At 52.5% G+C, this 14,603-nt stretch overlaps 6 protein-coding genes across 6 annotated transcripts; 2 read left to right on the plus strand and 4 right to left on the minus strand.

Moving 5' to 3' along the window:
• Positions 1-158: 158 nt before the first annotated feature.
• L3040_001336 (uncharacterized protein) lies at positions 159-824 on the plus strand (the record flags this gene model as incomplete). The annotated part of the gene is made up of 1 exon (XM_007292890.2): positions 159-824. One exon carries the CDS (start codon positions 159-161, stop codon positions 822-824), a length of 666 nt encoding a protein of 221 aa, XP_007292952.2.
• Positions 825-1,334: 510 nt separating this feature from the next.
• Positions 1,335-2,608, minus strand: L3040_001337 (uncharacterized protein; the record flags this gene model as incomplete). The annotated part of the gene is made up of 2 exons (XM_007292891.2): positions 1,335-2,027; positions 2,108-2,608. The coding sequence occupies 2 exons, from the start codon at positions 2,606-2,608 to the stop codon at positions 1,335-1,337; spliced, it is 1,194 nt and encodes a 397-aa protein (XP_007292953.2).
• A 130-nt stretch (positions 2,609-2,738) lies between these two features.
• Positions 2,739-4,215, minus strand: L3040_001338 (uncharacterized protein; the record flags this gene model as incomplete). Its single annotated transcript, XM_066156706.1, has 5 exons — positions 2,739-2,918; positions 2,995-3,057; positions 3,146-3,383; positions 3,720-3,875; positions 4,178-4,215. 5 exons carry the CDS (start codon positions 4,213-4,215, stop codon positions 2,739-2,741), a joined length of 675 nt encoding a protein of 224 aa, XP_066012733.1.
• Positions 4,216-5,681: 1,466 nt separating this feature from the next.
• L3040_001339 (uncharacterized protein) lies at positions 5,682-8,584 on the plus strand (the record flags this gene model as incomplete). The annotated part of the gene is made up of 3 exons (XM_007292892.2): positions 5,682-5,704; positions 5,849-5,984; positions 6,623-8,584. The coding sequence occupies 3 exons, from the start codon at positions 5,682-5,684 to the stop codon at positions 8,582-8,584; spliced, it is 2,121 nt and encodes a 706-aa protein (XP_007292954.2).
• Positions 8,585-10,155: 1,571 nt separating this feature from the next.
• L3040_001340 (uncharacterized protein) lies at positions 10,156-11,629 on the minus strand (the record flags this gene model as incomplete). Its single annotated transcript, XM_066156707.1, has 5 exons — positions 10,156-10,306; positions 10,366-10,863; positions 10,931-11,035; positions 11,091-11,116; positions 11,171-11,629. The coding sequence occupies 5 exons, from the start codon at positions 11,627-11,629 to the stop codon at positions 10,156-10,158; spliced, it is 1,239 nt and encodes a 412-aa protein (XP_066012734.1).
• A 1,679-nt stretch (positions 11,630-13,308) lies between these two features.
• Positions 13,309-14,413, minus strand: L3040_001341 (uncharacterized protein; the record flags this gene model as incomplete). Its single annotated transcript, XM_066156708.1, has 2 exons — positions 13,309-13,778; positions 13,831-14,413. 2 exons carry the CDS (start codon positions 14,411-14,413, stop codon positions 13,309-13,311), a joined length of 1,053 nt encoding a protein of 350 aa, XP_066012735.1.
• Between the last annotated feature and the right edge of the window lie 190 nt (positions 14,414-14,603).

The raw sequence follows: 14,603 nt of genomic DNA on the forward strand, positions 1-14,603 counted from the left end.
AGACATTGGATCGACATCAATCAGCCTCGCTCGCCGAAAAAAAAAGAGTATCTCGGCTCCCCAGAACAAAACCCACCACCTCCATTCTCAACACCACCCCCAACGGCAACAATCCTTCCAAACACCCACACCCACACCCACCTCACACATCAGCAACAATGCCCCTCACAAACGCCATCCACGAGTCCCTTCCCTACATCGACAGCGAGCCCACCCCCTCCGAACGCTCCGCAGCCCTCGCCCTGATCCTCGCCGAAGCAGACGCACTCACCACCACCACACCAGCCAACCCGCACCCCTCGCAGCCTGCGCTCCAGCCCTCAAACCTCTCCCCGCTGATGCAAGCCGAGCACGCACGCATCGAGTCCCAAAAGCCCCTGGCAGCAATAACCACAGCCCACTACGAAGAACTCGACGCGCCCTCCTCCCCCTCCCCCAACTCGGACAAGAACAACAACAACAGCAAAGAGATCGAAACCGCCTGGCTCACCGCCCTCTCCCAATCCGCCACCGCCTCCGCCCACCTCACGCACCGCCTCGCGAACCTGCACCTCCTCGAGCTCTACGGCCGGCCCGCGTGGCTGGCCGGCAACCAGCAGCTGGAGGCCGTCCTGCGCGCGCTGGAGCGCGAGCTCGAGGTCCGCAAGGCGGAGATCGACGCGTGCGTGGTGGAGCGGAGGGCGGCGCAGGAGGGCGTCGCGGGGGAGCTGAGGGGCCTGGATGAGGCGTGGCGGAGGGGCGTCGGGAGGGTTTTGGAGACTGAGGTCGCGGCCGAGGGGCTGAGGAGGGAGGTTTTGGAGAAGAGGCGTGGAGGTGCGATGTGAGGTGGTGGTGATTGGGAGGGCAGAAAGAGGTACGAGAAAATGGACAGACAGATGATGATGGAGGGTAATGGAGGAGAGAGTGGCACGCTTGTCGGAGACGTTGAGATGGGAGAGGCGATGCGGTGGACGAGGGGAGGGGAGGGGAGGGCGTTGCAAGTGATGGATCTGGTGCTTGTATAGGATGGCGTTCTACGGAGTTGACATATACGGTTGAGCAAGATGTGCTCCCAGTTGTGATGTCGAATTTCAAAGCCAAACCTTCTATGCATGCTTTCATGCAAACAAATTTTGGGCAAGCTGGTCACAGGAGAGAGAGGAGAGAAGACGATGAGTACATCGCTTCGGTAGAATATGCCAAAACCATTGAAAAGTGTGATTGCGCTCTCTGCAGAAAAAAGGTATCCGAGCCACCGAGGCCAGTGGTTGTCATCTGCAACAACAAGCGAATGTGACCAATCTAACGCCTACCAATCATAAAGCCATCCCCAATGTCAAATCGTACCTCATCCCTTAAGAATTTTGCAGAGGATCCACATTTTCAACTCCGTGATCATACGTGGTCCTTCTCATGATGCTCTCGACAGGGCCCAAAAGTCTTTGGAAGCCATCCTTTCCAAGAGTAGCAACCTTGACCTCTGTTTTGCTCACAACGCTGGCCGCTCTGGGAGCGTCGTTAAGAAGAGCCAACTCGCCGAAGAAGTCGCCTTTTTTATACGACTTGACTGGGTTCTGGACATCCATCTTGTAAGCTTCGGCCTCACCACTCTCCAATAGGTAGAAGGCTTCTCCAGCATCACCTTCTTTGATGATCGTGGTGCCCGCGGGGAATTTCTGCGCCTCGAGAGCATCTGCAATCTTGGATCGCTCATACTTGGTCAAAGTCGAGAGAATGGGCACCTCCTCTAGGAAGCTCTCATACAGGCGGCGACGCTCGAAAGTTGAGTCCATTAGAATTCGGCGGAACGTAACGCGGTCGAGAGCCCACAAATTGCAGCCAGCTTCCACAGAGATCACAGTGGCCGCTCTCGGGGCGTTATACATGAGGGCCAACTCTCCAAATGAGCCACCCGACTCGATTGTGGCGACCTTCTTGCCAAGACCATCCGGGCCAGATTGCAAGGCACCCGTAGGATTGACGTACACATCAAAAGAACCCTTTTCTACTACGTAGAAAAAGTCGCCCTGGTCGCCTTGTACAATGACCTATGTTGAATGTTAGTCGCGTACGTTTGTCGGATGATGAATAAACGTTCGGCAAGGTCATAAAAAGAAGAGAGGCTTACCTTGATGTCTTTGGCAGGAATCGGCTTCTCTACCAAAGCACCGAGTACTTGAGCACTTTGTTCGTCATCAAGATGGCTGAACAGGAAGTTTCCCGAGATTGACTTCTTTAACCGTAGTATCTGGTCGTCGGTCTTGGGATGGAAAGGAGGCGTCCAATTCTCATTGGAAGAAGCCGTAGGGTTGAGCGACTCGGCGGAGACCGATGTTCGTCTTCCCCAGCCGTAGTTGGAAGGGAATCCCTCTGAGCCCGTGTTCTTGTATGAAGATGGCGGGCCCACCTCTCCAGCAGCATCACCTCCAAACAGAGAACCAAGGGTTGTAGTAGGAGACTTTTCAAAGACAAAACTGGAGGCAGTCGGTGATGTAAGACCATCGTTCTCATCTTCCTCTTCAACTTTGCCAAAAGATCCAGGGGTCCCTTGTCCTTTTGCAGCAAATCCATCACCGCCAAATGGGTTGACATCTACGCCGAGACGGCCTGGGAATGTACTCCCGGACATTTTGCTATCCTTGGGAGCAGCCGACAAAAGGAATTGAGTGCGTTCGCTTACTGGGCGCCGTTCGAAGAAATTGGCGCAGGACTGGACGACGTGTGTAGGCTTCGAATGCAGGATCTCTTGACTGAGGGACTTAGTCTCTTTGAGCTGGGCAGGCGGCAATGGCATTCGACGGTATCGTCTGTGTCAGTGGTTTATGATCGCGAAGGTCAATGCCGGTCGCAAGTGATTGCAGATGCAATGCGGTGTCGTGTGGCGGAGAGTGAGGGGGTTGCGTATCAGGGTTCGCTGCAGCCTGAAGCTTCGCTGCAGCCTGAAGAACGAACAAGTTATTCAGTGAATGCTGAGATGAGAGACGCAATTCAAAATCAGATGGATGTTGGACTCACTGATCGCGAGGTAAGAGGGGTTAAAATTAGGGACCCCGAGTAATTTATGACTGCGAATCCAGTCTACCCGCATACGATAACACAGCATTAGCATTATACATTAGGGGATAGATGCTAAGAATGCGGATGAAGGAAAGGTGAAGAGACTCACCGTGTGTGTTGTAAGACAAACTCTACACGGGGGGGGGGGGTAAAGAGTGAAAGGTGGAGGAGGAGCTTGGTCCGGTCCGGGAGATAGGAGTTGGCGGCTGTGGTTGGGTTTAGGAGGGGAAATGCAGGAATGATGGGCGAGTCCCGTGGCCCGGGCCAGGAGATGATCTGAGCTGGAAGCCGAACCTTTCGAAGGTTCCAAGACGGCTTCTAGAAGACGTCTAGAAGGTTTGTCTGCTCTGCATGCGGTCAGTCCTGAAAGTTGACAGTTGACAGTGACAGTGACAGTTGTTACAATAACAGTAGCAGTAACAGTAAAAGTAACAGTGACAGTGACAGTGACCGATTGTCAGCCGGTCTATCACATAGATATGAGACGCCGGTAGAGAAATGAGGGCAGGGCAGAGAGAAATAAGGGCAGGGTAGAGAGAAATGAGGGCAGGTTAGAGAAATGAAGGCACGGTAGAGCAATGGCAGGGCGGGGCGGGGCGGGGCAGAAGAGGCAGCCGCACCAACAATCAATATCGACTATTGTCTTGGGAATGGATTAAGTTGGCGCCTGTCCGCAAACTCACCTGGTCTGGCAAGGCACAATTATGCCAGATTGCACGCCGATTGAAAAGCCGTGGAGAGAAGAGCTGAAACTTGGCAATCGCTGCGTAGTGGTGGTGCTGGTGCCGGTGGTGGTGGTGGTGCTGGTGGTGCTCGTGGTGCTGAAGATGGTCTTGGTGCTGAAGATGGTCTTGGTGGTGACAGTGACAGTTGCAGGAGGTGGATTATTCTACGACCACGCTCATGGCCATGGCATGACGAGACTCGAGGAAGCAATGAGGTTGAGTGTAAACAAAGAACGAACAGCTGGATTATAACTTGGAATTCAGGATCTCTAGACTAGACTAGACTAGACTAGCCCCTCCTCTCGGATATACTTCATCCAGCAGACAAAGAAGAGGGCATGTTTCGCTATATTCTCTCTTCTAGGTCCTTCAATTTTTGGTGTCTCGTCTCGGGAGCCTTCCAGACATGCTCAGACTGGCTGGTAATCAGGCCTCCAGTACCATTCAATAACATTTTGGCGGATGAAAGATGGGGGCAGAGTCTGCGCCAGTCTCGGGAATGATCTGAACCCGTGGGAAGAGAGTGTGTGTATATTGGTGGTAGGGAAAGGTAATTAATTAAGTTATGCCGCCCATACCTGCCTGGATAACATACATACATGACTACTTTCATACGCGATCAACAATCGAACGAGAAGAATATGGTTGGTATATATCAAACAAACCAAATATCTTGTCAGATCCTTTAATATCTGTCCGAATCAGAGTCATGAGCAGATACCAACCAACCAACCAACCGATCGACCGACCAGCCGACCGACCGACCGACCGACCAACCGACCGACCACCGACCGATCAGCTGGCCTTCCCTGGTGTTGATAGTGTACGAATACTGCTTCAAACCCAAGTCAAAGCCACTGTCCCAGGCTGATATTATGACGCACGCACGCACTCGACGACGCGATTCACACTAAGAACTAAGAAACGAAACATACGGAACTCAAACGACTACGTACGTAGTACGTAGTATTATTCTCAGTGCTATTATTATCTTCCCGGGCAGCTCAAAAAAGGGCTACCCTGGTCCTCAAAAGGACACTGCGTCATTTGTACCCCACTAGGGCTAGCAAAGCGAAAGTAAACGGTGGCTGGGAAGGTTTGTCGTACGGTAGGGGGGAGACAGAGGGAGAGAGAGAGAGAGAGAGAGAAAGAGAGAGAGAGAGTCTATTGAGGGCATGGCGGCAAATAATACTATCACTGTAGAATTATCTGTATGGAATGATGATATGAGACTGGGGAAGTAAGGTAAGGGTAGCTAAGTAGTAATTTGTAAACCCGCACACGTTTTGGACTGGGACTGGGGAAGCTCTCTGCTGCTTGCGGTACAGACTACAGCAGCTCTCTGTGCGTAATACAGTTCTTCATGGGCTGGGCTGGGCTGGCTGGGCTGGCTGGGCGTGGCTAGGCGTGGCTTGGTTTGACTTCCGGAGCTCTCCATCTCGGCCCTCCCCTATTGCGATACGACACCGACACCGACACCAACACCGACACCGATACCGACATCAACACGCAGAGTGCAGACTTGTTTCTCTTACCATCGAATTACTATCATCTCCCATCCAGGCCAGGCTACTGCGACAGGATAATCAGTCTCCCTTACGGTTAGTTGCACGTATCCATTATCTCCACGGGTCTCTGTTGTTGCACTACGCTACTCGTACGGAGCAGAAGCTGACAGAAACACCGCAAAAAGAGATTGGCTTCCGATAGCGACAACCCAACCTCCCGAATACCTCCTCGCCCTTCTCCCCTCCCCTCCCCAAAGTCGGACACAAAGCAATTTATCCACCCAGATCAGATCGCTCCTCTGTTGCCTGGCATCACTTTCGAGATCCCCCTTGATCGTCGCACATATTCTTTGCTGCGAAACAAATCTACTGTTGCCTCCCGCCCCCCCCCCTCCCCCCGTCGTCTCTCATCATGGGAAGCTTTGTATTCAAGTGGTAAGCTAGCTGTCCGCCCAGTCTCTTACCTCTGGTGCAGAGATCTCTACCTGCCCGCAGCGAAATCACCCACGAACCTTCATAAATTGCTTTCGCGATGATTGCTATGCGCTACCAATTGCGTGACTGACGCTCCGTAATTAGGGACCACCCTGCCGAAGAGGTCTATGTTACCGGCACCTTTGACGACTGGTCGAAGAGCGAAAAGCTGGTGAAGCAGGGCAACTCTTTCTCCAAGGACGTTAGACTCCCCAGTGCGGCCGAGAAGATCTACTACAAGGTGCGTGGAGGAAATGCAATATGATATACTATACCTACCTACCCCCCTACCCCCCTGCCTTCATTTTTGCGCGCCTTCATCCACGGCCAGCGAAGTTCGAGCTTCGAACTTCGAGCCTCGGTCTTCTTCTTCTTCTTCTTCTTCGGTTCCTGGTTGCCAAGTGGTGTCTTGAAGATCTGAAGAAGAAGAGCCGCCAAAGCAGAACCACCCTGCAACCTCGGACCGTCGCAAGCTTTCATCTGCGGAATGTGCGCTCGACCCTGCAGAAAGACTTGTTTATGACGCGGTTGCCCGACTTCTTCTATTGTTGCCACTTGGAACTCTCTGGGAGCGGTGAAGCTGCCAACTTGCCAAAGTATCAGCGTATCGCACGCTGTGCACGGTCAGCTGCGAGGCTGGAAAGGCGCAGTCTGGGAGCTAGTCATATTTGTGCCAGGACCACCCACGTCTCGGGTTCCAGGGCCATCCAGGCCTCGGATTCCCTCCCAACCCCGCTCGGAAAACCCAGTGTAGGCAGCTGGCAGGGTCCCTTTTAAAATCAACATTCATCCCAATCTCTGCACTGCAATGTTCACAATTGACTGGCACTTCATTCAAGACAGAACAATTCGCTAACATTCATTCTTCTTCTCACACAGTTTGTCGTTGATGGAAATTGGGTGACTGACCATACTGCTCCCCAAGAAAACGACGCGTCGGGGAATCTGAACAACGTCCTCACCACAGACCGAATCGTGAAGCACACCCCCGCCACAGCTGGAATCATGTCTGGGGTTACTCCGACCTCGACAACCGCCAGCCTGGCAAAGGATGTACCTCTCGAGAAGGAGAAGGCTCCTCTCCAGAACACTGGCTCCTCCGAATTGCCAGGAGCTTTCCCTGAGACGCCCGCGGCCGTTGAGAGGAAGGAATTCTCTGTCAACCCACTGCCCGCTGCAGATGGTGCCGTCAACCCCATAAAGCTGGCGCCTGGTGAGAAGGTCCCCGATCCAAGCACCTTCACCAACAACACAATAACCTCAACTATCCGTGACGATCCTGAGCTTGTTGCGGCAGACAAGGCCAAGACCGAGGGCGAGCGCACCTTCAGTGTCAACCCACTGCCCGCTGCAGATGGCGCCGTCAACCCTATAAAGCTGGCGCCTGGTGAGAAGGTCCCGGATCCAAGCACCTTCACCAACAACACAATAACCTCAAATATCCGTGACGATCCTGAGCTTGTTGCGGCAGACAAGGCCAAGACCGAGGGCGAGCGCACCTTCAGTGTCAACCCACTCCCAGCTTTCGCCGGCGCCGTCAACCCCGTAAAGTCCACGCCCGGAGAGAAAATTCCTGAGCCAAACACTGTCACTCGCAACACCATCGACTCATCAGTCACCACCGACAAGGAGTCGTATGAGAAGAGCGGCGGGCTTGGAAAAGCTCCTGTTCTCCCACCTGTTATCACCCCTGCTGGGGACAGAATCTCGAACGGCACTGGTGTTCTCGATATGCCTCCTGCGATCGGGCTGATCCCAGAATCTAGCTTGCCAATGGGCTCTTCAGGTATCGGCACATTCGATGCCAGCCCTACTATTCAATCTGTCGGTCCATCAAGCACCACTGCCGAACTTGCCGCAGCAGTACCTCTCGAATCCGCTAAGGTTCCAGAGATTGTCAAGGAAAGCCAGGAGAAGGCACACGTTGAACCCGAAGCCAGCGCTATTCCAGAAGAAGTCAAGGAGAAGAGCGCAGTTGAAAAGGAGCTTCTTAAGGATGTACCAGTTGCGCCATCTACATCTGAAGGCACTGCAGGAAAGGGTACAGACAAGTCTGAGAAGAGTGTCACTGCAGGTGAGGCCGCGGCTGCAATTGGTGGCGCAGCCCTGGCTATTGGGGGTGCTGCTACTGTTTACGCATCCGGCGCTGCAAGCAACCTTCCAGATTCGGTGACTAGCAAACTGCCCGAATCCGTCCAGAAGTCGATTGCGTCCATCAATGCGAAGGCCGATACCACCCCTCAGACTCTCGCTCAGGATACACCAGAAATCGTCAAGGAGTCGATTGCCGAATCCGGCCAGGCACCAGAGGCTGCTGCGAACGAAGAAGCTGTGTTGGAAAAGAAGGCCGTGGAGAAGGAGCTGCTGTCTGAGGTCAAGCCTGAGACATCCACCGGCGACTCTGCACCCAAGATCGCATCTTCCGAACCAAAGGGTGCCCTCGCTGCCCCAGCCGGAGCTCCCGCTGCTGCTGTGTCACGTGACGTCTCCCCTGGAACCGTCCCAGGCTCGCACAGCGCTGCGAATCAGACTGCACCAGTAGTTACCACAGGCATCGCCAGCGCTACAACCGACGAGGTTTCAGCCGCATCCGCCCCCGTTTCTGCAGCCAAAGATGCCACTGCTCAACCCGTCTCTGCCCCAGCGAAAGATGTTTCTACCCCAACAAAAGAGACTGAGGCACCATCTACTCCATCCAAGGACACCCCTGGAGGCAGCAAGGCAGCTGATAGCCCCGGCAGCGTATCCACTGCCGAAAAGAAGAAGAAGAATCGCCTAAGCTTCTTTGGTAAGATCAAGGCCAAGCTTCACAAGGATAAGGAACCAAGCTCTTCTTCTTGAAGCTCCGTACGCCGGGAGAAAGAAGGAGCGTAGTAATTAACCTGGGGCTCTCGGATCCGGACCCCGAGTGTACGATATTGAAAGCGCGCTTTCGCAAAGGTCTTTAATCACGGAGGTGTGACCTATGGATGTGCGCCGAGGAGGGACAGTTGTGTTTTCCCTTGGTGCCGAGAGAACCGGTTACCCAAATTGCTTACTTGCACGTGTTTTGCTCTGGGAGGTCACCATTCCTGCTTTTTTAAACTCTGCTTTCCCAATACCAAATGTCCTTTTTCTTTGATCCTCCTGCGTGCATCAATCGTCGTTATGGGTAGGGGGGGGATGGAGGTGGGGGGGGAGGGGAGAGAAGTGTGAGAAGAAGCAAAGGGACGGACACTTTGGCCCTGGTGACTGCGCAAACCCGCTTGGAATAAGTGTGTAAATAAGAAGTGGAATAGCCGTTGGTAGTGGGAAAGCCTACTGGTCTTTTTGAAACCAATGAATGCTATTGCATTTCGATGAGATATTTGTCGGCGTTCCTCGTTTCACATGGATTGGTCTGTTCCATTAATGATCATGTAGGCGTGGGTAGCAGTGTGCTCTTTGATTTGAGCGACGACCTTCCATTCCCGTCTCCCGAATCGACCATCAGCATCGACTTTTGAAACCCCCCTTCTTCCAAAAATCATCCAAGTGAGCAGCGATTGCCAGCCAGCCAGTCGTCTGTTCGTTTGTGGTGTCTGGGTATATTATATCTCCGCATTCCTACGCAGCCCTTCCCCACCGGCATCAGATTTGACCGACCATCGCTGTCTATGCTCGCTCGCTAAAGAAGACGCATGCATGCATGCATGCACGCGTTGCAGAGCAATGAAAGCAAGCCCGTTCATTCATTCATTCATTCATCTATGCATCCATCCATTCACTCATCTCGATTAACCGCATCCACTTTTTTCTTTTTGGTTTCGATGCTTCGTCCTGGGGGATTAGATAGTTGCCTGAGATCGGTAATCGGTACGTGGCTGACGTCTGGGGTAGAGGGAGAAGAAGAAATACGGATGGATTCGTTGTTGGGATTGGGGGAGGTGGGGGGGATGTTTATAGAGAGAGAGAGAGAGACGTGTGTGTGTGTGTGTGTGTGTGGATAAATGGCAGGATTGGATCGCGTGGGACATGAGAGTATTCCAGCTCGAAAAAAAAAAAAAAAAAAAAAAAAAAAAAAAAAAAAAAAACTACCAGTAGCCATGTAGAGAGATAGATCTCGAGAATGTGGTTGCGGTTGGTGAGAGGCAGGCAGTTGCTTAATTTCTGGGACTCCACCATGTCCTTCTGTCCTCTAACTCTAAGGATGGCCACTCCCGAGTTGGAGGTTCTGGAGGGGGGTGCTGGAAAAATGTGTTGAGCCAGAGGATTACTGCCTAGGTGCGGTACCTATACGGAGAGAGAGAAGGGGGGGGGGGGCTGGAGTACCCACTGTGTCCATGTAAAGCGGCGCATAAGAGTTGGGGACGTCCAGAAGCTGTCCTCGAGACGGAATTGGGGAACGTATTCGAGGAGACGCAAACGGTGTAGGTGTCTCGTACCGGTTTAGATCAAACGTAGCAGAACTGCGCATCTCTCGAGGGGTCGTGCTCATTCTGTGTGACGACCAGTGAGTTCCTGCCGATGAGGGCCAGTCCGGCAGCGTCGATACTGATTGAGACCGGTCTCTTGGAACCAGGTGTGGATCGATTCGGGAGCAGTCTGACTGGGTTGAGTAGGTACTGTCAGATGCAGAGGAGCACCATGGAGAGTTGTTGTACAGTAAACCGGGCAACCAGCTATCTTCTGGGATCTGGAGGAGCGGGAGGAGTGGTTGTTGTGGGGCAGTAGTGTAGTTTGAAAACTGTGAAGAACTTGCTTCTCCGAATCCTTCGCCGAAGGTTGGGTGGACGACGTCGCTAGCGAAGTTGCCAAATGAGCCGCTGGTACTCAGTGCGGGTGAAGAAACTGGGTAAGATTCCGAATCTAGAAGCTGAGCTTGGCTCGCAAATCTCTTGTGTCCAGAGCCTGGAGAGAAATTTACTGCTTGAAAGCTGTCCGTAATGGTGCTGAAGCTTGCAGCGGTCGTGGAGCTTTCGCCGTTTCTGCCGGTCCTCGGGGCCAGGGAGTCAGTAGGGGAAGTCTGCACCGCGTGTTCAAGGCTTCCTGGAGCTAGTCTTTTCACCTTCAGGTCTGGAGTCCTACTCTCAGTATCGGTTGAGGATGCCCTACTAGTCCGTAAAACTCCTGATCTATAGAGCTTTTCCCCTTGCGTCTCGCTAATTCATATCAGTCTATTTTCTTCCATGATGCTGCTTGCTATATAGGGGATTGTGAACCACTCACTGCCGGTGTAAGTGGCGGGCTAATAAGTCTGCTCGATGGAAAGCTCGCTTGCAATCTTCAAAAGTGCAAGTATATGCAGGTTTTTGGTGGCTTAGTTGATGGCGTCTGCAAACCTCGTCAGGATGGATTTGTAGCTGTATAAATGAAAGACACAGCTTACCTCAGGTGCTCGGCTCTAGTGAATTTCTAGCAAAAAATGAGATGGGTTTCATCATCTCGCGAAAGCAGATGTTTGCATACCTTGACTGGTCTACACATGTCACATGTATGGACTGGTACACCCTTCTTTGCCTTGCTGATACGTCCCGTGACTGGTGTGTATTTGACAGGCATGTCAGCCGCGGGTTCTGGGCCACTCGAGGACAGCCTGGGACCCCTCGAGTTGCTCGTCTGGCTTGAACACCCTGCTTGAAAACCTGAATTGAAGTCCATATCTTCCCCGGTAGGACTGCTACGCCGTCGTTTTATACCTTGACGGACTGCTGAAGGTTGGCTATATGGTTTGGAGACTCGATTGGATATGCGCCGCTTGAGAGGAGTCTGGCCTGTGTTGATATCGACAGTAGTTGGGGGTGTCACGGTTGATGGAGTGGTAAGAGGAAGGGAGTCTTGTTGTGGGGTGGCTTCCCTGGACCTTCTGTAGGCCTGGGATCCCAATAGCTTAACGTCGACATCCATGATATCTTTGAGGCTCGACATGATGCCGGAGTCTATTTGGAAAAGAGGTACTCTGTGGATCCCTACAGCCTTGCTTAAAGAGCCGACTAGAATAGATCTGTCGGGGCCAAATGCTCAGCGCGGAGACAAGTAGTGACAAGGGAAAATCTTGATACCAAATGTCTGGGATGGACCTGCGAGGGTTCAGGTTGTTATTCTCCCTGTCTCTATGACAGGTAGAAAGTAGCTTTGATCTTCAATTTCCCGAGCCAGTTGCGCAGTGGGTGTCCAAAGATAGCAGGTATCGGGGGGGAGGGGGCATTGCTGAGCGTGGGGAGTATGTTTACAAGAAAAGAATGGTGGAGGTGAAGAGACGGAGGTTAGAAGACGACTCGGCCTCCCCCTGTCCCTCTCCCCATGTTGATGGACGTACGTACCAATAGGGAGTTTAATCCTTACCAGAACATGGCTGTCGTTCGCCCTCACGAGGGAGCTGAGTTGCAGAAGCATCGATAAAACCCACAAATAGCCGATGGAAAGTCATGTCAACTGCAAAAGACGGGCTAAGTGCCAGAACAAGCGAGGAAGCTTGGGTCGGTCGCTCGCGTCGTCGTCCCAGGTTTGCACGGTCGGTCAGACTTTCAGACTTCAGACTTCAGACTTCAGACTTCAGACTTCAGACTTCAGACTTCAGACTTCAGACTTCCAGTCTCCAGACTACAGACGTCCAGACTTTCAGACTTTCAGACTTCCAGTCTCCAGACCCCAGACTTCCGGACTTCCCGGGTGCGGGCCGTCCCCTGCCCTTGTAAGCTGTAAGTGCTTACTCTGGGCCACAGTAATAAGACATACATACCTGCCGTCTGTTCTGATGGGACAAGCGACTCTGCGCCTCTTCTTCGAATATCATACGTATCAGTCCGAGTGAACTTCGCTTCGTACTGGATTATCAAACAAAGCCGCCAGTGTTGGAAGCTGAACAAGATCAAGGGCGAGGATAGACAGCCGCAATGAAGATGTGCACCGTCAATTCTCTTGCATCCACTGAGGTATGATCCGGTCCAGCCCGAGCTGATTGGCTCATAGTAAGAACGATAAGTTGGGCTGAACAGTGGTGGAGCTCTATCCGTAGTGCTATCCGCTGCATACCTGCCAAGGGGGCCGCCGTTACGCTGGCAAAGATTGCTTTTGGGGGGTGCTTCTTTCAGCTTCTCTTTCGGAACCCTCCCGGGAACAACAGAAAGAAGAGCAGGGATAGAAGACCAACATGGGTACTCGAGCCGGCCCAGAATAGGAGCACCGTCGCGTTCAAACGGGCTAGTAGTACTGTAGAAGCAGGTTTGCGGTTGCTGGACCGAGCTGTCAGGGCGTCTGTTGAGAGCTGCAGAGAGAGCTTGGTGCATGGGTAAGGAACCAGTAGCCCATGACCACGCATGCCAAAATGCCAATGCCACACCCAGTGCGACCCCATCCGGAGCCCCAACGAGATCATCCGAAGTTCGAACTCCGTGACTGGCTTGATAATTTCGCAGCTCTCCTGACCTGAATCTCTGTTCTTATTCTTGTGCAATTGAAAGGCAGTGCTGGTTTCAGGAATCGGTTCGCTTGTGTTGAGACCCAACACTCTTCGGCCAACGTTGGCATCTTGGACCTTGATCTTTGTAGTAAGATAAATATCCTTAATCTACAGGCTCCACGGCACCTCCTCATTTCTCAAGGCATCAGCTCTTCCTTTCCAGCCGGACTATGTTTCGCTTCTGTTCCTCTCTCTCCTCGGTCCCAGTGTTGATATTGAAATGAGCAGCATGAATCTCCCGAAAAAGGTCATCTGCCGTGATATTCTTCAGAGGACGAGAAAACGGACCAGTAATCTCAGTTGTCAAGCTGTCCGTGTCGATCGGTACCGGCAGGTGAGCTCTCAATACCAGAACAACCGAGTACCTGTAATTGTCCCGTGGAGTCGTGGATCGTCCGGAGCTCAGTGCTGGATTCGGGTATGAGCAAACTTGATGCCTTCCGGCCTGGTAACGATCATTAGATAACCGTTCAAGTTGTCGACCAACAAGCAGACTGCCTTTGGGGGTCTTATAGCTTTGCTCTATGGGGAACCAGCAGTTGGCTCGAGTGTCTCTGACTTCTAACCCTGGTTTGTCACCGATGACAAGACTGAGCAAACCCAGATCCACATGACCTGTATCATCGGTAAGTACTACGTGTAAAGCTTGGGGGTCAATGAAGCTTACTTTCAGCCACAACCTCACTCCGCTTGCCCTCGAATCCCTCGTATCTAAAAAGTCGCAACATGGTGGCCGTCTCCTCTTCTCCCAAAGTCGTGCATGGCTTTGAGAACACGGTCAACGCTTCTGCCGGCAAATCCAAGCTCTCCGCAACTCTCCCAACAGTCTCATTTAAGAGGACACTCGCTTCATTCCAGTACGTTTCAGCTGCGTCCTTCAACTCGTCAGGCGTGTTGCCAATTGTCCGCAAAGTGATAAACTCCTTCTCTCCCTGCACCCGACTCCAGCCTTCTTCGCTACCTTGCTCAGTCTTAAAAGTCTGCTTGTACTTTTCTGGGAGGTCGAAAAAGGCTCGGCTCGCATTTAAAAGACGTTCGAAGCTGTCGTGTAGAGGATCGGTCGATTTTTGACTCAGACCAATTGTTGTCCAACCTTGATCTGAAAGTGCCAGAACATGGTCGGGACTTACTCGCGGTAACGCAACAGGTTTCAGTGATGGCAGAATCCCCTTTGCCTCACCCTTGGATTGTTTTTGGCGCTTGCTGCCAATATTCGCAGTGAGTGATTTGACAGAGTTCAGAAATGCCATTTTGAGAGCGCGTGAATTGGCAGCAAGGAAAAAAATGGTGTTGAGGAAAGAAATTCCTTGATAGGAAATATTTTCTGTCCGCGGGAATTGACATCATTTCGTAAGTCAGTCGCTGCAGTGGGAGGGGGCTTAGCGTCAAAGCCACCCATTCAGCCCCTCGAGGCAGCAGTCTGTGAATGGGGCTGGGGGA

Source organism: Drepanopeziza brunnea (genome assembly GCF_022702325.1).
Source record: "Drepanopeziza brunnea f. sp. 'multigermtubi' strain 214-2 chromosome Unknown ctg2, whole genome shotgun sequence".
NCBI lineage: Eukaryota > Fungi > Ascomycota > Leotiomycetes > Helotiales > Drepanopezizaceae > Drepanopeziza > Drepanopeziza brunnea.